The following is a 21,272-nucleotide window of genomic DNA, read 5'->3' as shown; positions in this document are numbered from 1 at the left end:
AGCGTGAATATGCTTTCTCTTTAGCAGCGGGCACTGACAGCAGGAGCCGCGGCTCAGCGCTCCTCCTTGGCCGCTACTTAAGAGAACGAATATTCATTTTTCTCCACGCCCATGGGAGTGGAGAAGAGGGAATATTCATTTGCTTTAGCAGCGGACACACGCGGTAGCTGCAGCAGCGGCTACCGCGTGTGCTCGCTCCTCCATCGCTGCAATCCGCTCCTCCGCCGCCGCAACCTCCCCCCCCCCAATACTCACCTATCCTCCTGGTTCCCACGCTGTTTGGGGTCCTCCCGACTCACGGGTCCCCTTCCGGTCACGGGCCCCATAGCAGTGGCGTGGCCTGCCGCCATTGGCGGTACACCACTGGCTCAGTCTCTTCCTTAGATACATGATACAATGTGGTGTCGGAAAGTCAGGTACGACAGGGTTATAACCTAGCACTGGAGGTCCTGATTTCATGCACTTGGTTAGCTATGACTAGAGCCAAGCTCTGTGGTCATTTTGTGTTCAGTCAGCTAGGGGAGCTGAGCAGTCTGTGTGTTGGAGCTGGTGAGTGACCAGCAAATGTGAGCTGTCTGGGAGGTGATAATTTTTCTGTGATAGTGGAGCTGGTGAGAAATCAATGTTGATTTACAGAATGTGCCTGAGACAACTAATGCCCAAACACGCAACGCAGTCTCCTCCTTAGATACGTGATACCATGTGGATACACTGCTCGATATCTACACGTGGCAGGTTTGTAGCAGGGATATCTGCAGTGAATGATGGTGATCCCAAGTTGGGCTCCGTTGTGTTGTGCGGAGAATTTGCGGGTATAACGTGCTGTCGCAGTGACATCTCCGCAGCAGATTTCACGTCTGTTGTCAGCAAATTTCTTCTCATGAATTATGGAATTCTGAGGAATGAAAAAAAATTCCCTGTTGTTTCCATGACCACCACAAAGGCTGAGAATACATCCTTCTGCTGCCATGGTGGTGAGAGCGGAGCGGCCGCGTCCTGCGCTCGCCATAATGTAGCTTTATTTCTCACCTTCCTTTGTGTTCAGTCATTAACGCTCCTGAAATTTGCTTTTATTTTCCCGTTTTCCCACGGCTGTCATCATAGAAAATAAACTTTTGCTGCTGTACAAACAAATTAAAACCCGCAGGGTGTGAAGTTCATGTTTCTGCCAAATATCAAATTATCAAAACCGTCCTCAGACGACAAGAATGCAAAATAGCAATTATCACTGTCATACAGCGGTCACTGGCGGATCTGCCAGACCGGGCCCTCGGATAGATGGAGGAGAACCCGTCCATGGGTTGAGACAGTGGCCACAACGCTCCGCAGCCCGCCCAAAACGTATGTACTAATGGTTGGATGGAACAGTCTGCAACATAAGCCTCATGGACAGATGCATAACGATGGCCGTCGCATGGGTGTGACCTGGACCGGGTCTGTGGCGGAGGCGGCCCAGCGGAGCAGGGAGCTGGCTGGACTAAGGAAGAAGAGGACAAAGCCACTTGGCGTGGGAGCGGGGACAGATTTGGTTGTTTTTTTTAAATAGTAGTGGAGCATTTTGAGGGGCATTACTCCTATATGAGACCATATGTAGAAAAGAGAGAGCAGCACTCACCGGTACTTTCAGAACACTTCTTTATTCTTTTACATTGCGGACGACGGACGTTTTGCAGGACCCCTTGAAGCGCCAGAGCGCGAAACAGCCGTCGTCCGCAATGTGTCTCACATGCTCCCCTGATTCATCGCTTTTAATGTAAAAGAATAAAGAAGTGTTCTTAAAGTACCGGTGAGTGCTGCTCTCTCTTTTCTATGTTTTTTTCTATGATAGCACCCGGTACATAGGGGACGAGGTGTTGAATACAATCCCTATAAATATCACTTGCAAACACAGGCGGTATAGAGGTGCCGGTCCTTTGTTTCTTTGTTTTTTGCAACTCCTATATGAGAGACACATAGGTAGGGAATATTGCTTTATGGGGGCCACAGTTTGGGGAAATGGAACTATGTAGGGCCATATAGGGTCAATATTACTATATGGGGACTACATAGGGGGCAAAATTACTATATGTGGATAGCACGGTGCATCAGTGGTTAGCACTGCAGTCTTGCAGCGCTGGGGTCCTGGGTTCAAATCCCACCCAGGACAACATCTGCAAGGAGTTTGTATGTTCTCCCCGTGTTTGTGTGGGTTCCCTCCGGGTTCTCCGGTTTCCTCCCAAACTCCAAAGACATACTGATAGGGAATCTAGATTGTGATCCCCAATGGGAACAACGATGATGATGTCTGTAAAGCACTGTGGAATTAATAGCTATCAAAGTGAGTAAAATAGATAAATAAAAAATATATGAGGGCCACTTATGGGTGAAATGTTACTATATGGGACCATATCGGGGTCAATATTACTATATGGGAACCACATAAGGGGCATTATTACTACATGGGGACCACAATGGGGGACATTATTACTATATGGGCAACTTAGGGTGACATTATTAGTAATTGTGGGCTACATAGGGGGAGATTATTACTATATGGTGGTCATATAGGGGGACATTATTACTATATGGAAGTCACATAAAGGGACATTATTACTATATGGGGGACATTATTACTCTATGGTGGGTCACAAAGAGGATATTATTACTCTAAGATGGCCACATAGGGAAACATTATTACTATATAGCTTCCACATAGAGGGACATTATTAATTTATGGGAGCCATATTGGGGGACATTATTACTATATAGGGGGCACATGGATGGACTTAATTATTATATGGGGGCTATATAATAGAATATTATTAATTTATGGGGGCCACATAGGTGAACATTATTTCTATGCGAGGCCACATAAGGAAACATTATTAAGTTATGGGAGCCAAATAGGGGAATGTTGTTAATGTATGGCGGCCTTAAAGGGGATTATCACTACTATATCGAGGCCAGAAAGAGGGATGTCACACCTGTAGAGGGGCATAATAGATTAACTATATGGGTGCCATGTTGGGGGTAATTCTACTGTATTTGAGCATAAAGGGAACATAAACATTACAGCGGTATGGGGGGACAGGGAAGCATTACTACTGTATTGTATTTTCTTTTTAGGGATACTGTGGGACAAAAAGGAGGAACTGTTACTGGTAGAAGTGGGGAGAAAGTGGAAAGGTGCTGTATAAAAGATCCGCCAGAGATGTTTGTGTGTTACATTTTTCAGAGACGAGTCATAGATGGAAGAAGTCGTAGCGGTCAGCGCCGGATGGAGAAGAAAAGAGAAAATTACTTCAATGGGCGACGTCACCGGTGAGTATCTGGAGTTACCTGTAATGTATATACTTATAATTTATTATTTATTAATAATTAACATGGTCTTATTCAGGCAATATGGTGTGGAGGCATTATTTGTTTCTTGTATGAGGTATTATTAGAATATTGGTTTTGGTATAGTGGACATTGTTCAGTAAGGCTCTGTGCACACGTCGCATTTTACAGTGCAGATGTCACAAAACCTCCCGGGAAACCTGATGTCAGCAAAGTGAATGGTAATCCTGAAGTCTCATACACACATTGCTTATTTGCTGATGGTTGGCAAGATGTTCTTTTTGTGAAATTCTGTGCCCTTTTTTCTCCGCACATACCTTCCATCATTGTGGCCAAAGAGTTCTATTTTAACCTCATCGGTCCACAGGACTTGTTTCCATAATGAATCAGGCTTGTTTAGATGTTGTTTTGCATATATCTGACCCTAAATTTTATGGTGAGGACGCAGGAGAGGCTTTCTTCTGATGACTCTTCCATGAAGGCCATATTTGTGCAGGTGTCTCTTAACAGTAGAACAATGTACCACAACTCCAGAGTCTGCTAAATCTTCATGAAGGTCTTTTCCAGTCAAGCGGGGGTTCTGATTTGCCTCTCTAGCAATCCTAGCTCTCATTGAAATTTTGCTTCTTCTTCCAGACCTTATCTTGACCTCCACTGTTCTGGTAACTGCCATTTCTTAATTACATTTCGAACTGAGGAAAGGGCAACTTGAAAACGCTCTGCTATCTTCTCATAGCCTTCTCCTGCTTTGTGGGCCTCCACCATTTTTTATTTTCAGAGTGCTAGGCAGCTGCTTAGAAGAACCCATGGCTGCTGTTTTGTTGCACAGGGATAGAGCAGGCTGGGTTTTTATAAAACTGTGAACTTTGCATCACCTGGCCTTTCCTAACGATACTAGTGAACAATCCATAAGCCTAACAGGTTAATTAAGGTCTGAAGCCTTGGTCAAAGTTATCTGTGCACACAAATCTCCAAGGGTGCCCAATTCTTTGCATTGACCCATTTTCCTTGTGAGGATCTGATGTTGTGGGTTGTAATAATCATCTAGGCATGTTAACAATGCAACTGTTTTTTATTCCTTATGGCCATTGTCTTACAGCAATTGAGGGTAGATGGTCACAATGAAATGTCCTCAGTCCACAAGATCCCATCTTGGGGCCAATAGTTCCACTGCCCCTGTAACAGGCAATATCCACTGTCTCCCAACTATACCGGCGGAATCTTTTGTATCTTCCACCGGTATAGTCTACAGTCACAGCCCATGCTCCTCCAGATGACGGATTTCACAACTGTAGCACATGTATCTAACTCCAGCCAGCAACAAGCCCTCCATTTCCTCGTCAGTGTCCAAAATACCCCAAGATGCCCCGGGAATTGAGTCCGGCTCTAGGGAAACACCCCTCACAAAGCTAACTTTGCATTGGTGGAGGTATTTTCCTCAGGCCGAGCCCCATCACCTGGGATTGCATGTGAGACCCCCTGTGGTGACGGCTCCACTGGGTCTACTATCCCTATCCACATAATGGGACTAATAGCTGGGAGAACAATGGCTTGAGCCCCAGAGACACTAACGAGAGTAATGGAATGATTGTTTTACCTGATTACCAATCTCGTGTCAGGCCTTATGTATACATAAGATCCAGCCCGCATATCTTCCTCTGCTTACTGTCACTGAATGAAAACATTGATTCCTGAGGCTCAGCTGACGAGCATGCAAATCTCTAATAAAACACAGCAATCAAATCTCTAATAAAACAACAATAAGATCGATGCTCCGTGCTGGAAAGAGTCTGCATCCCTTAGAGCAGTGGATTCCGCTCTACGTGCATTGGTCCCATAGTCTTTAGAACAAGGCCAGCTACTCACATTCCTTTTTGTCATTTTAAAAATGTAAAAAATGACAATATATATATATATATATTTTTCCTAAAATACAAAGGAAATGCGTCATCTGTAACTTTAGGCCTTTTAGAGATCATTTCATCTTCAACTTGCTTAACTGTTCACAATAACAGTAATTATGACCAGGGGTGCCCAAACTCTTACATGCCACTATATCCTGGTTGTGTGGTTGTTATTGGATTTTGCACCTTGTTTGCATTTGCTTAATTCTCCCTTTGTGAGACTCCCATACTGTCACACCGTGGAGCATTATTTGCACACTCCCTGGTTACTTTCTTTTGTTCTTATATATACATGGTATATCTATTTATTCTACACATAACACTGCCATCCATTATTTAATGTAATTTATATTCTATGTTTTTATACCTTTCCATCTTATATTTACAAAAAATGTTTTGCTTTTATATTTTTCCCTGAGTCTGTTTTTCGCATCCTACACATTCCCCTATTTCCTTTTTTTAAATGGTTTTAATATGTATATCCCTTTGAATTGATCTACCAATAAAGGATTTTTACATTAATCATGGGAGAAGAGAGTCTCTTTTTTTCTGTCGAATCTATAAACATAGATTGTTAATAGATAGAGATACACACGTGATCACAATTGTTGGTACCCCTCGTTTAATGAAAGAAAAACCCACAATGGTCACAGAAATAACTTGAATCTGACAAAAGTAATAATAAATAAAAAATCTATGAAAATGAACAAATGAACGTCAGACATTGCTTTTCTGCTTCTACAGAAAATTACACAACCACCCCCCTCGACATATTATAAAATTGGACCCTGTGGAGCTTATTGGGCAGCTTTTTATGATTGCATAAATAAATGAAAAAAATGACGTTGTGTCCCAAGCATTTTTGGTAACCTGCAAAGGTAAAGCAGACAGCTGCGGGCTTATCTTATTAGGCTGGGAAGGTCCATGGTTATTGGGCCCTTTCGCAGCCTAAAAATACCAGCCCGCAGCCACCCCAGAAGTGGCACATCACATGAACTGCCTTCACTCTTCCCAACTGTCATGGTGCGGTGGCAATTGGGGTAATGGGGTAAAGCACAGCTCACTGGTGTTAGTAATAGAGAGGCGTATATTAAGCACCTCATTACTAACCCAGTAGGTAAAAAAAAACACGCACACAAAAAAAAATCTTTATTTAAATAAAAACTCCCCAACACTATTTCTCATTTATCAATTTATTTTTAAAAAAAAGTTCCCACGCAGGTCCGAAGTAGTCCAGGGAATCCGACGTAGTCCAGAGCGCAGAGTGATTAGGAACGTCTGAGGAGCAGTGAAGTTACTGAGGTCACCGCTCTTCAGAGGCGCCGGGTCTCGGAGAGCGCTGCCTGAGTCGGGAGCTAAAAGCTATGAAGCTTCAGAAGATGAGACTCCATAGGCTTTGGACAACAGATTCAGGGAACGTCATGGGAAGCGCTGGACTACGTTGGACCTGCGTGGGAGCTTTTTTCTAATAAATTGGTGAACGAGGGACAGAGTCTAGTATTTATTTCTCTCTGCTTATCTTTTCAGGTTTCTATTTGTGGATTCGGTGGACTACGGCGAATCTGGGTGGGAACTTTTTTTTTATAAAATAGTGAACCAGGGAAAGTTTCGGAGAGTGTTCATTTGAATGAAGTGTTTTTTTCTGTGTGTCTTTTTTTTATTACTGGGTTAGTAATGGGGGACAAATCACAGCTGACATCAACCCCAAACTTCATTACCCCGATTGCCAACACATCAAGGCTATTGGGAAGAGGTTTGAGCGAAGCGCCAAAATGGCAGTGTGGCGCCCCGAGGGTTCGGTTGCCACAGGGGTATTGCACCTCAACCAGAGGTGTGATATTCCACTCCCAGGTAAGGATGGAGTATGGACCAGGGCTCAGTTAGCTGCATACACACACTCACCCCATTTCCAGGGGACAGCTCGACGGTGCTCCCATTTATGCAGGCACAACTGACCATGTCCCTGGCTGGAGTGGGGAGGGAGGAGAGAACCCAGTGGTGTAGGAGCAGAGGGGACTGTTTCTGGAGCATAGGAAGGAGCTCATTGGGTGCAAGTCACCTGAGCTCAGACACAGAGAGAAGAGTGGGAGAGTTCAGTTCTCAGAAGTAGTTCAGCCAGAGAGAGCTGACAGGGAGCTGTGGCTCAGCCTGAGCTCAGCTCCACGAGGCAGGCCTGGAGAGAAGGCCGGAGCCAGAGAGGAGAAGGAGAGGGAAGGAAAGAGAAGAGACAGAGGAGTAGAAAGGCTCCAGAAACAAGAAGGCAGAAGGGACCCTAAGAGAGCAGAATGGACAGCAACCGTTGCAAGCCCGCGTTATATCGGGTGAAGGGTCAGGCCGTGGAAGGGTACCGGATTCCCAAGTTGGTGGAGGTAAATCATCCCTCAGCCAAGAACCGGAGGTCGTGATCATTTATTGGTGCAACCCCTTGCTACACCCGCTAGGAAGGCACCACATAGGGTCAGGGAAACTGGTGCCAAGTTTTACCAGAGAAGGCCTGAGGCAGCCAGACAGAAGCGTGGTCACTGGTGGGGCACGAGTGGCCAGAGAAAGGATAGAAGGGGGTCCTGTGCCACACTCCTGAGTTGCCTGGGGGTTGACCGAGCCCCTCACCTGGTGGACGCAGCATGGCTCGGGCAGTCCTTGCTGACAGAGGTGACTTGGATATCAACTGTGAGTAAAAGGCCTGAACTGCACCATTGGACTCTGTGTGATTTATGCTGCGCCTGCACCATCACCCCCAGCATCCACCTACATTGCCCTGAGGCTACACTCTTCCCGTGGGGAGTTATCCTATCCCTGTGGTGCACACCAACACCAGCCTCAGCGGTCTGCCTTGCAGCGGCGGTCATCCCTGACCGCAATCCACGGGTGGCGTAGTCGGACATTCAAAACACCGATAAATAGACTGCCACAGCATTTGGTCTGACCACCCTGAGCCACGGGATCGGGTTGCCACTACTACCCCCAGCATCGCACAGAAGCCCGGTTCCGGGTGCCCCACGGCCCAGGGGGCGAGTCAGCAGCATCTAATGTGATGCGATACTTCTGGGGAAGCTGCAGGCTAGTATTTTTAGGCTAGTAAGTGCCCAATAACCATGTACCTTCCCAGCCTGATAATATAAGTCCGAAGCTTTCTGCTTTAGCTTTGCTGGTTATCAAAAATTGGGGGAACTCCCATCTCATTTTTTTTTCATTTATTTATTTAAACATAAAAAGCTGCCGGATAAGCTCCATAGAATGCAATTTTATAATATGTCGGGAGATTGTGCAATTATATGTCTGTCTATGTGTCTGACTATCTATATATATATATATTATCTATGTCTATGATCTATCTCTAAAGCATTCATTGCTGTCCAAAAATGCTAGAAAAATTAAGAGAAAAAAACGCATGTAAAACGCGTCAAAAACTCACGTTTTTGCCACTGTGTTTTTCCTGCCAAGAGATGAAGAAATGGTGCTATTTGATTTTGCTATTGAATTAGCTTTTTAAAGTATCAAAACCACTTGAATGCCGAAAACAAGGAGTAGTTGGTAGCAACACTCAAAAAATACTGAAATAATCAGTAAAAATGCAAAAATTACCGTAAGTGAAAATTGGTCAATAATCAACAGAATTTAAGAAAGGAGCAATTTTGTTTAATTTTCACAGTCCGGAGCCTCAATTGCATAGCATGGGAACCACAGCGGTGATTACCCTGGGTGCCAAGTTCATTGGGGGTGCATGCAACCCCCCCCCCCCCCCCCGTCAAATGGTACGGGACAAAACTGCTTTGACACGCTTCTTCTTTGAACGGCGTCCGGGTGTAGATAGCACGTTGGTGGCCGGCAAAATGGCACAGCTCTCGCTATAATGTAGTAAGCTTTGTCATCCCAGTCGCTGCCTATGCAGAGTGCAGAAGTCGATGACAAACTCATCTCGGCTGATGCGCTCTGCATAGACAGCACCAGGATTGATGTGCTCTCTCGCAGTTTTCTGCTTCTTCTCTTTGTGAAAAGAGAGACCGGGACCCACTGGGGGAGATGTCCGATTTATTTTTTTAAGTTTTCATTATAAAAATATAAACAGTAACATTATAAATTTCACACATTTACATACTTTTTCTAACCTAACGAAAGTAAGACTACAGTTAGGGTTAGGGCTAAGGTTGGGGCTGGGGTAACAAAATAGTTATAATAAAAAAAAAAATAATAAAAAAATAAAAAGTAAAACAAGTAAGAAGTTAAAATAACAAGTAAAATAAAGTATATTATAAGAAATAATAAATGTGTATTTTTTTTAATTTTATATCTGATTTTGGCAAAAATCTGAAAAAATAAGACGTCAAAGAGCAAACTATAATTACATCAGTATTTTCCTCAAATTGCACTACATCAGTACACATGCTTGGGGATTAGGTTTGGTTTATAGGTTGCAGCCGAGGTTTGTTTTTTTTCTGTACAAATTGTTGTAGTTTCCAAAAATTGACACAAAAACGATGCAGTTTTATTGCGATCGTGCTACTAAAATGCACAAAACACGTGAAGACAGCTTAAAGGGCTGGTCCAAAACTAACACTGATTTAATCCTAAATTTCTATTTAATGTAATAATCTAATTGCTTTTCTAATATACTTTACCCCAATGCATGCTGGGATACTCAAAGGAGTTGTTATCACGGGGTAGAGGCTACGGTCACTGCTGCAGCCCCTGCCCTCTCCCTGAAACGAAGAGCCATCAATGACATACATTTCAGGGGCTGGGCTAGTCCCTGCTCTACTGAGCATGTGTCTGTTGCCAATTTGTCACTGTGAGATGTTCTTTATAATGCACAGTGACAGTGCACTCCCTCTCTGGCTCTGATAAGAAGAGACGAGCAGGCAAGACAGCGCACTCTCAGTAAGGCGAATACTATGCGAGCAGTGAAAATAGAGAAAAGTCCCATCTCCGAAAGTGATGTTGTTTTCGGGGCAGTGCTTTTCTCTGTTCTTGCTGCTTGTCCGGCTCTCTCCATAGAATGCGCACTGACAGTGCGCTCTCTTCAGTGCGCTCTCTTGCCAACTCGTCACTTCTCAACAGAGTCGGTGAGGGAGTGCACTGTCACTGTCATTGTGCGATATTTTCAATGCACAAAGGAGCTTGTGCTTGGCATACATCGGAATTGACTAATGGCGCATGCTCAGTAGAGCAGGGACCAGCCCAGCCCCTGAAATGGGCACCACTGATGACACTTCATTTCAGGGTGTGGACAGAGAGAGAGTGTGGCAGTGACCACAGCCTCTGCGCCTGATGACGACTTATTTGAGTATCCCAGCATGCACTGGGGGCTCTCAAACGTAATGTCATCAAACAGGAAGTTGGTAAAAAAAAAAATAAAGCAGTTAGAGTAGAGAGGGACCGATAAGGAATTTTTAATTAAATTATATTAGAAAAGAGATTAAATTATTAAATTAAATAGACATGTAGGTCTGTATGCAGCGAACGGAGGTTATAGAGCCAAACGCGCTCTGCACCAGCATAGGAAAAGTTTCCAGCGCCCAGAGCAAGGCAAGTAATTTGAACCCCCTACCGCATGGATTGTTAACACTTCGATTCCCTTCCACCAGTCTACTATTGAACCCTTAAAGGGGTGGTCCGAAACTGATACTGATCACCGAGAGCTGGAAAGTTATGCCACTGCGGAACGCGTTTGGCTCCTTAACCTCCGTTCGCTGCACACAGGCATTTTTATGCTCCGTGAATGCAAATGTTCTCTTCCCTCGAAGACGTGCTGAGAATGGCTCAGATATGTAGAATGCATTATCTTTGAAAATTCTATAGAAATCAACAGAAAAAAAAATCATTATGGAGCCTAATTATGGTTCTGCACGTCATACCACCATGTGCATGAGGACTAAATCCCAATGAATTGAAGAAAGGGCAGTATGTGTATATGTGTGTGCATATATATATAAGTATATGTATATATATATATATGTACAGTACAGACCAAAAGTTTGGACACACCTTCTCATTTAAAGATTTTTCTGTATTTTCATGACTTTGAAAATTGTGCATTCACACTGAAGGCATCAAAACTATGAATTAACACAGGTGGAATTATATACTTAAAAAAAAAGTGTGAAACAACTGAAAATATGTCTTATATTCTAGGTTCTTCAAAGTAGCCACCTTTTGCTTTGATGACTGCTTTGCACATTCTTGGCATTCTCTTGATGAGCTTCAAGAGGTAGTCACCGGAAATGGTCTTCCAACAATCTTGAAGGAGTTCCCAGAGATGCTTAGCACTTGTTGGCCCTTTTGCCTTCACTCTGCGGTCCAGCTCACCCCAAACCATCTCGATTGGGTTCAGGTCTGGTGACTGTAGAGGCCAGGTCATCTGGCGTAGCACCCCATCACTCTCCTTCTTGGTCAAATAGCCCTTACACAGCCTGGAGGTGTGTTTGGGGTCATTGTGCTGTTGAAAAATAAATGATGGTCCAACTAAACGCAAACCGGATGGAATAGCATGCCGCTGCAAGATGCTGTGGCAGTCATGCTGGTTCAGTATGCCTTCAATTTTGAATAAATCCTCAACAGTGTCACCAGCGAAGCACCTCCACACCATCACACCTCCTCCTCCATGCTTCACGGTGGGAACCACGCATGTAGAGTCCATCCGTTCACCTTTTCTGTGTCGCACAAAGACACGGTGGTTGGAACCAAAGATCTCAAATTTGGACTCATCAGACCAAAGCACAGATTTCCACTGGTCTAATGTCCATTCCTTGTGTTCTTTAGCCCAAACAAGTCTCTTCTGCTTGTTGCCTGTCCTTAGCAGTGGTTTCCTAGCAGCTATTTTACCATGCAGGCCTGCTGCACAAAGTCTCCTCTTAACAGTTGTTGAAGAGATGTGTCTGCTGCTAGAACTCTGTGTGGCATTGACCTGGTCTTTAATCTGAGCTGCTGTTAACCTGCAATTTCTGAGGCTGGTGACTCGGATAAACTTATCCTCAGAAGCAGAGGTGACTCTTGGTCTTCCTTTCCTCGGGCGGTCCTCATGTGAGCCAGTTTCTTTGTAGTGCTTGATGGTTTTTGCAACTGCACTTGGGGACACTTTCAAAGTTTTCCCAATTTTTCGGACTGACTGACCTTCATTTCTTAAAGTAATGATGGCCACTCGTTTTTCTTTACATAGCTGCTTTTTTCTTGCCATAATACAAATTCTAACAGTCTATTCAGTAGGATTATCAGCTGTGTATCCACCTGACTTCTGCACAACACAACTGATGGTCCCATCAGGCAAGAAATCGCACTTATTAAACCTAACAGGGCACACCTGTGAAGTGAAAACCATTTCCGGTGACTACCTCTTGAAGCTCATCAAGAGAATGTCAACAGTGTGCAAAGCAGTCATCAAAGCAAAAGGTGGCTACTTTGAAGAACCTAGAATATAAGACATATTTTCAGTTGTTTCACACTTTTTTGTTAAGTATATAATTCCACATGTGTTAATTCATAGTTTTGATGCCTTCAGTGTGAATGTACAATTTTCGAAGTCATGAAAATACAGAAAAATCTTTAAGTGAGAAGGTGTGTCCAAACTTTTGGTCTGTACTGTATATATGACCACCTAATCATTCACACTGCACCTTTGCAGGGCGGTCAGCAGACAGCTCCCTGGTTGAACTATGGACGAGCGATCACCGTTCTTCCGACAAGACCAGAGTTGACCCACTGAAATATGTGGTAGGGTGGATGGAGAGGTGTATAAGATGAAGTTAAACTAAGCAGAGTTCAGATATCTTCCCATAATAAAACACACAAAAAATAGTGTCTGAAAATTTTTAAATGAAAATTCTGCAAAATATAGTGACTTTTCTCCAGACCGAAACCTGTCTCCAGTGTCATCTATAGGTGACTACCATGTCACCCATTACTCCACCTCTTACGAGCCATCAAGACAGATTCTTATTAGCTCTGAATTGGTGGTAGAGGGAGTTTCGGTTGTTCTGGAGGAGAGCTATTATACACACTCTCCAGGAAGCATTGCATCAAAGTCTCCCTAATTTTCATTGTATCCTTATCATTGACAATGACTCATGATTTCCTTGGGTGTTTGGACGATGGAAGTGATGGTAAAAGGACTCTCTTACCGTTCTGTGATGGTCTCTCGCAGTCCGCTGGTTACTCCTTTGACCACAGTACTTGCCTTTGGCGTTAATACGACTTGAGATATAAAAAAGGAGCCTTTCTTTCTGCGTTCGGTAATTGATGACTGTAGGAATTGAATTAATTTTTCTGTGTCTGTCGTGTTGGCCCAAGGTGCTGGCATCATCTGCCCGGGCCAGAGGAAAGGAACCTCGAGGGCTACGGGGCTGTGGTAGAAAACTAGGATCTGGTAATTCCTTTCCCAAAGATACTGAAGACTTATTTCCTGCGCAAATATAGCCGGACAAGTCTTGTTCCCAAATATGTCCTTGAGCATCTGCACCAGCATTTCATGATGGGACTTTTGCATGCCATAAAAATGGTTAAAGTCTAAAAATACCACCTCCTTCTTGTGACTGCACAGAAAGGCGTTGATCTCTTCCAGTCCTTCATTGACTTTGGCACTAAATAATCCATGAGCAAAATACAACTCGTTATCGGGGTCTCTGGGTTTGGTCGAAATCCGAAGATCGAAATACCTTACCCCGGCCTCCATCTGGCTCGTGAAGTTCATGGTTTGAGTAGCCAACCATTTTCTCATCAACTTTTTGGCAACTGTACCAAAAACAGAGACAAAGTTCTGGACAGTTTCTGGCTGTTCTGGTCCAACTGGAGATGATTCATCAATATAGAAGCTGAAAGAGTCGTGTGATCCTACAAGACAAGGAAATATTAAATCAGCATGAATAATTGGTCTATAATGGAAGCCATGACTGTATGACGATTCTGTTTTCTGAAGGACCCAAAGTGGACATTGATGAACCATATTGAGTTTAATTTGGTTTGTTGGGTGGTATTGATGGAAAAAATGTTGTTACAGATAAAAATGCTGGAAACATTTTTCCATTTTCCAATCCACAAATATCTGCCATAAAGTCTTGAAAAGTCTAGGAACCACCGCTGAAACTAAAGCTGATTTAAAAAAACTACCTACTGGAAATTTAGAGGCGGCCATGCTTGCACAAAGCTCTATTAAACTCCACGGAAATTTGCACTGGTTAATAATGGTCATCATGGGCGATAAGTGTGATTCCCTTTGTCATAGTCTCTGGATATTCCACAACTATTTAAAGGTGTTATTCCACAAACAAAGTACATTATAATTAACAGATCTTGGAATAATAACAAGTTCCACAATTGGATGTCTTAAAAAAATGTTCCTGTGCTGAGATAATCTTATAAATGTTATGTATTGTCTTATTTGATATATTCGACCATGCAGGAACATGGTTGACACACACCACAGCTCCTGGCCAGGGAAGGACGCATAAGTCACTTATGATAAGTGGATATACAGATGTCACAGCACGGGTTCGCTATGCTGCATTCTAATTTAACACATTTCCCTGCCTGTTTTATCACAGGAGTAATCAGTTCTACAGGGGCTCACAGCTGCTTCATTCTGAGGCAATACATTTCCCTGCTTGTTTTATCACAGGAGCGAATGTTTCTACAGAGTATCACAGCTTTTCCTATCTGAAGTAACACATTTATTTGCCTGTTTTATCACAGGAGCAAGTACTCCTGACATGTCTCCAGCCCTGTCCACTCATCATAAATCAAGTCAGTGACACAGGACCTCCAGTGGCTGCTGAGCTTGTATGTCATTGATTTGATTTATTAGGAGTTCAGAGGACTGCAGATGCAGCAGGAGCACTTGATCCTGTGATAAAACAGGCAGGCAAATGTGTTACCTCAGAAAAAAGCAGATATGAGCCCCTGCTGTGATATCTATACACATACACTGTCTGATAGTAACCTTCTATTTTTAACACATACCATTGTGGAACTTATTATTATTAGAAGATCTATTAATTAAAATGTACTTTGATCGTGAGACAACCCCTTTAAGTACAGAATATCCATTAATCGAACAGAAAAGTATCCCAACATTCCCTAACCCACTAAGCCTCAAGTCCCCCCGGTGGTCCAGTGGCCGCTCTCGTTAGAACTTATTAAAACACATGCTGCTGAGTCTGTCACCCAGCTATTCGTCATCGCCTCACAAATAAGATGACATTGAACAAGGAACTGATGGCCATGCACACCCCCTTTACTAATATATCAGCGTTAGCAAAAATCACCCAAAAATACTCCATGAAAATCGAATTAATATCACCAGCTGGGGACTGGGAATACAATGTCTGACTAACGCTAGTTTGTCACTTTGTTAACCATTACCTTAATCTTATGAGCTTTAGCTGCAGCTGCCTGATACTAGTTGCTAAAGTTCTAATGTCTTTTTTCATGCCAGTAATTGGTGACATGAATCTTCCCTTCCCAAGTGTAGAATATCACTTTACTCTGTTACACCTCATTTATTACTTCTCTGCCCAAATCTTCAGCTTATGCAGGTAACATTTGTAAGAATAATGATATAAAACCGACTCCGTTCTATGCACAAAAAGTTACAAAGTTGCACTTTTCTTTAGTGGTGTTATTATAGAGCTTTTCTATTTTTTTGGGTTACATTTCATTGTTAGTCCGCAGTTGGCTTGGAGTTGCAGAACATCACTTATCTTCCCTGTGACTAATGATCTGTCAGTGCACGGAGAACAGCAGCACATCCCAGCTCAGTAATCAGCAGCGGTGACAATGACATCCCCACCTCCACCTGCTGCAGCAAATGTAGATGTAGAAGAGGAGCTGAAGAATGGGGCGACCTGCTGGGACGACATTTACTCAGCACTTGTAAATATCTCCTCCGTGCATTACAATGGCTGATCATTACCGGGGAAGGTGACATGAATCAAGCTGTGTAATGTGTGACTGTCAGATGTAGGAGCTTTGTCTTCACATCTTCTCCATTATACCTTCCTCGTCCAATTGTTCCTTGTGGGAACAAGCTTATGGCACACACGCAAACATGTTACTTTCATGGAAATTCAATGCAAATAATTTAAAGGATTTGTCCACTTTTGCTCGAAGGCAAAAAAGAGGAATATTAAGAGACTTTAAAAAATAAGGTTAAAAAAAAAATCCAGTACCCAGCACGTATGCAGACCCAAGTGACATCATGGTTCCAGAGTAGGAAAAAAAAACTGTTTCTAAAGGCTTTTCTTGATGACCTACGGATGGAAGAGCCTTTCGACTCCTGAAGAATCTGCAAATCTCCTGAACCCCATAAAAAACATCCAAAACCTCACAGAAATCAGAGGTTCTCTGGAGTTTTCTTGTGCACTGGTGTCTCAGGGAGTCAGGGACTGCGACCAAGGAAAATAGATCTGCATAGGAGCTGCATACCCAAAATGGCAAAAAAGTTGGTTGTGAAAAGGTACAGGGATTGTAAAGAGTTACTTATGTATTTAACGGCATATTTACACACATGTACAGTACAGACCAAAAGTTTGGACACATCTTCTCATTTAAAGATTTTTCTGTATTTTCATGACTATGAAAATTGTACATTCACACTGAAGGCATCAAAGCTATGAATTACCACATGTGGAATTATATACTTAACAAAAAAGTGTGAAACAACTGAAAATATGTCTTATATTCTAGGTTCTTCAAAGTAGCCACCTTTTGCTTTGATGACTGCTTTGCACATTCTTGGCATTCTCTTGATGAGCTTCAAGAGGTAGTCACCGGAAATGGTCTTCCAACAATCTTGAAGGAGTTCCCACAGATGCTTAGCACTTGCTGGCCCTTTTGCCTTCACTCTGCAGTCCAGCTCACCCCAAACCATCTTGATTGGGTTCAGGTCTGGTGACTGTGGAGGCCAGGTCATCTGGCGTAGCACCCCATCACTCTCCTTCTTGGTCAAATAGCCCTTACACAGCCTGGAGGTGTGTTTGGGGTCATTGTCCTGTTGAAAAATAAATGATGGTCCAACTAAACGCAAACCGGATGAAATAGTATGCCGCTGCAAGATGCTGTGGTAGCCATGCTGGTTCAGTATGCCTTCAATTTTGAATAAATCCCCAACAGTGTGACCAGCAAAGCACCCCCACACCATCACACCTCCTTCTCCATGCTTCACTGTGGGAACCAGGCATGTAGAGCCCATCCGTTCACCTTTTCTGCGTCGCACAAAGACACGGTGGTTGGAACCAAAGATCTCAAATTTGGACTCATCAGACCAAAGCACAGATTTCCACTGGTCTAATGTCCATTCCTTGTGTTCTTTAGCCCAAACAAGTCTCTTCTGCTTGTTGCCTGTCCTTAGCAGTGGTTTCCTAGCAGCTATTTTACCATGAAGGCCTGCTGTACAAAGTCTACTCTTAACAGTTGTTGTAGAGATGTGTCTGCTGCTAGAACTCTGTGTGGCATTGACCTGGTCTCTAATCTGAGCTGCTGTTAACCTACGATTTCTGAGGCTGTTGACTCGGATAAACTTATCCTCAGAAGCAGAGGTGACTCTTGGTCTTCCTTTCCTGGGGCGGTCCTCATGTGAGCCAGTTTCTTTGTAGCGCTTGATGGTTTTTGCAACTGCACTTGGGGACACTTTCAAAGTTTTCCCAATTTTTCGCACTGACTGACCTTCATTTCTTAAAGTAATGATGGCCACTCGTTTTTCTTTACTTAGCTGCTTTTTTCTTGCCATAATACAAATTCGAACAGTCTATTCAGTAGGACTATCAGCTGTGTATCCACCAGACTTCTGCACAACACAACTGATGGTCCCAACCCCATTTATAAGGCAAGAAATCCCACTTATTAAACCTGTCAGGGCACACCTGTGAAGTGAAAACCATTTCCGGTGACTACCTCTTGAAGCTCATCAAGAGAATGCAAAGAGTGTGCAAAGCAGTCATCAAAGCAAAAGGTGGCTACTTTGAAGAACCTAGAATATAAGACATATTTTCAGTTGTTTCACTCTTTTTTGTTAAGTATATAATTCCACATGTGGTAATTCATAGTTTTGATGCCTTCAGTGTGAATGTACAATTTTCATAGTCATGAAAATACAAAAAATCTTTAAATGAGAAGGTGTGTCCAAACTTTTGGTCTGTACTATATATATATATATATATATATATATATATATATATATATATATTATGCCTTTTTAAATATTTATATACTTTTATTACATTTTGCCATTATTGTTTTTCTATGTAGTGAAGAAAAGAGCCTCCTGTACAGTGATGGTAATCAGGGCCGGCACTGGCCGCCCGAGAGTCCGTCATTTAGAGGATAAAGAAAACCCGACCCCGGCTGACTCAAAGCCGTCCTGCGCTCCTGGCAAAACACTTCTAAATGATATCAGCAAAATCCTGCTTATTAATGTCTATTCCTGTCTCACACTGCACAAACTGACAGATCTCTGACATAGCAAGAAGACTATTGTTCTCATCATCAGAAAGTGCGACTAGGAGAGAATAAGCCAAGAAGGAACAGAAATAGCAACGGGGTCTGCAAGATCCATGAAGCCGAGCACGAGAGCGCAGAATTACATGGGGAGGAAAGATCTTAGTAGTCAGGTAATACAGGCTGGAGGAAAGGGATTAGTGACACTGGGGACGGGAGAAAAGAAAGGAAGGGATAGGATGGAGGGAAAGGAGAAGAGAAAGGAAGGGAAAGGATGGAGGGAAACGAAAAGAGAAAGGAAGGAAAGGATGGAGGGAGAAGAGAAGAGAAGAAAAAGGAATGGGGACAGGATGGAGGGAGGAGAGAAGAGAAAGGAAGGGGGGAAAGGAAGGGAAAGGATGGAGGGAGAAGAGAAGAGAAAGGAAGGGGGAAAGGATGGAGGGAAAAGAGAAGAGAAATGATGGAGGGAGAAGAGAAATGAAGGGAAAGGATGGAGGGAGAAGAGAAAGGAAAGGATGGAGAGAGAAGAGAAAAGAGAGGGAGAAATGAAAGGAAGGGATAGAATGAAGGGAAAAGAGAAAAGAAGTGGAGACAGAAAGGGAAGGGAAGGAGAGGGAAGAGGAGAGAAAAGAAGGGGGAAATGAAGGGAAAGGATGGAGGGAGAAGAGAAAGGAAGGGGGGAAAGGAAGGAAAAAAGGGAAAGTATCGAAAGAGAAGAGAAAGGAAGGGGGGAAAGGATGGAGTGAGTAGAGAGGAGAAAAAAAGGGGAGAAAGGAAGGGAATGATGGAGGGAGAAGAGAAAGGAAGGGAAAGGATAGAGGGAAAAGAAAAGAGAAAGGAAGGGGGAAATTAAAGGAAAGGATGGAGGGAGAAGAGAAAGGAAAGGGGAAAAGGAAGGGAAAGGATGGAAAGAGAAGAGAAAGGAAGGGGGAAAGGATGGAGGGAGCAGAGATGATAAAAGAAGGGGAGAAAGGAAGGGAATGATGGAGGGAGAAGAGAAAGGAAGGGAAAGGATGGAGGGAGAAAAGGGGAGAAAGGAAAGGTAGGTAAAGGATGCAGGTAAAGAGAAGAGAAAAAAAGGGGGAAAAAATGGAGGGAGAAGAGAAATGAAGGGGGAGAAAGGATGGAGGGAAAATAGAAGAGAAAAGGTGAGAAAGGAAAAGATGGAGGAAAAAAAGAGAAAATAAGGGGGAAAGGATGATGGGAGAAGAGAAGGGGAGAAAGGAAACAAAGGATGGAGGGAGGGAGAAGAGAAAAGAAGGGGAGAAATGAAAGCAAGTGAAAGGATGGAGGGAAAAGAAGAGAAAGGAAGGGAAAGGGTGGACGGAGAAGAGAAGAGAAAAGAAGGGGAGAAAGGAAGGGAAAGGATGGAGGGAGGGAGAAGAGAAAAAAGGGAGGAAGAAAGGTAAAAAATGGAGGGAGAAGAGAAATGAAGGGGGAGAAAGGGAGGGAGAATATGGAGGGAAAAGAGAAGATAAAAAAGGAGGGGAAAGAAGAAGAAGGAGGAGAAAGGACGGCATAGGGTGGAGGGAGAAGAGAAGAGAAAAGAAGGGGAGAAAGGAAGGGATAGAGTGGAGGGAGAAGAGAAACGAAGGGGAGAAAGGAAAGCATGGAGGGAAGGAGAAGAGAAAAGAAGGGGGAGAAAGGAAAAGATAGGGTGGAGGAAGAGAAGAGAAAAGAAGGGGGAGAAAGAAAAGGAAGGGAAAGGGTGGAGGGAGGGAGAAGAGAAAGAAAGGGGGAAAGAAAGGGGAAAATGGAGAGAGAAGAGAAAGGGGGAGAAAGGAAGAGAAAGGATGGAGGGAGAAGAGAATGGAAGGAAAGGGATGGAGGGAGAAGAGAAAGAGGATAAAGGAAAGGAAGGAAAGGGAGAAGAGAAAATAATGGGAGAAAGGAAGGGATAAGATGGAGGGAGAAGGAGAGAAAGAAGGGAAAGGATGGCGGGAGAAGAGAAAGGGGAAAGAGATGGAGGGAGAAGAGAAGAGAAAAAGGGGGAGAAAAGAAAGAAAAGGATGGAAGGTTTGAGAAGAGAAAAAAGGTGGAGAAAGAAAAGTGGGGAAAAGGATGGAGGGAGAAGAGAAATAAGGGGAGAAAAGAAAGAAAAGGATGGAGGGAGAAGACAAAGGAAAGGGGGAGAAAGGAAAGTAGGGAAATGATGGAAGAAAATAAATTAAGGGGGAGAAAGGAACGGAGAGGATGGAGGGAGAAGAGAAAAGATTAGGGAGCATCAAAAGGAAAGGAAAACATGGAAAAAATGAGAAATTAAAAAAAAAGTGAAACGATGGAGGGAGAAGAGAAAGGATGAAAAAGAAGGGGGAGAATCAAAAGGAAGGGAATGGATTGATGGAGAAGAGAAAAAAGTGGGAGAGAGGAAGGAAAATGATGGAGGGAGAAGAGAAAAGAAGGGGGAGCATCAAAAGGAAGGGAAAGGATGAAAGAAGAAGAGAAATGAAGGGGGAGAAAGCAGCGGAAAGGATAGAGAGAGAAGAGGAATGAAGGAGGAGCACCAAAAGGAAGGAAAAGATAGATGGGGAAGAGAAAAGAAAGGGGAGCATTAAAAGTAAAGGAAAAGCTGGAGGGAGAAAAGAAAGAAGAAAAAGAAGGGGGAAAATCAAAAGAAAGGGAAAGGAG

General features: G+C 43.4%; 1 protein-coding gene across 1 annotated transcript in view; it reads right to left on the bottom strand.

The window, feature by feature from the left end:
* Window positions 1–21,272, bottom strand: part of PLCXD3 (phosphatidylinositol specific phospholipase C X domain containing 3) — a 117,534-nt gene that overhangs the window by 44,870 nt on the left and 51,392 nt on the right. The window contains exon 2 of the mRNA XM_073682055.1: window positions 13,337–14,045. Coding sequence (XP_073538156.1) covers window positions 13,337–14,045 — 709 coding nt within the window. The remainder of the gene's footprint in view (window positions 1–13,336; window positions 14,046–21,272) is intronic.

The sequence above is a fragment of the Phyllobates terribilis genome, unplaced genomic scaffold, assembly GCF_046119375.1.
Source record: "Phyllobates terribilis strain yellow unplaced genomic scaffold, ASM4611937v1 Scaffold_1__5_contigs__length_1240528914, whole genome shotgun sequence".
Classification (NCBI taxonomy): domain Eukaryota; kingdom Metazoa; phylum Chordata; class Amphibia; order Anura; family Dendrobatidae; genus Phyllobates; species Phyllobates terribilis.
This window is presented reverse-complemented; position numbering and strand designations above follow the sequence as displayed.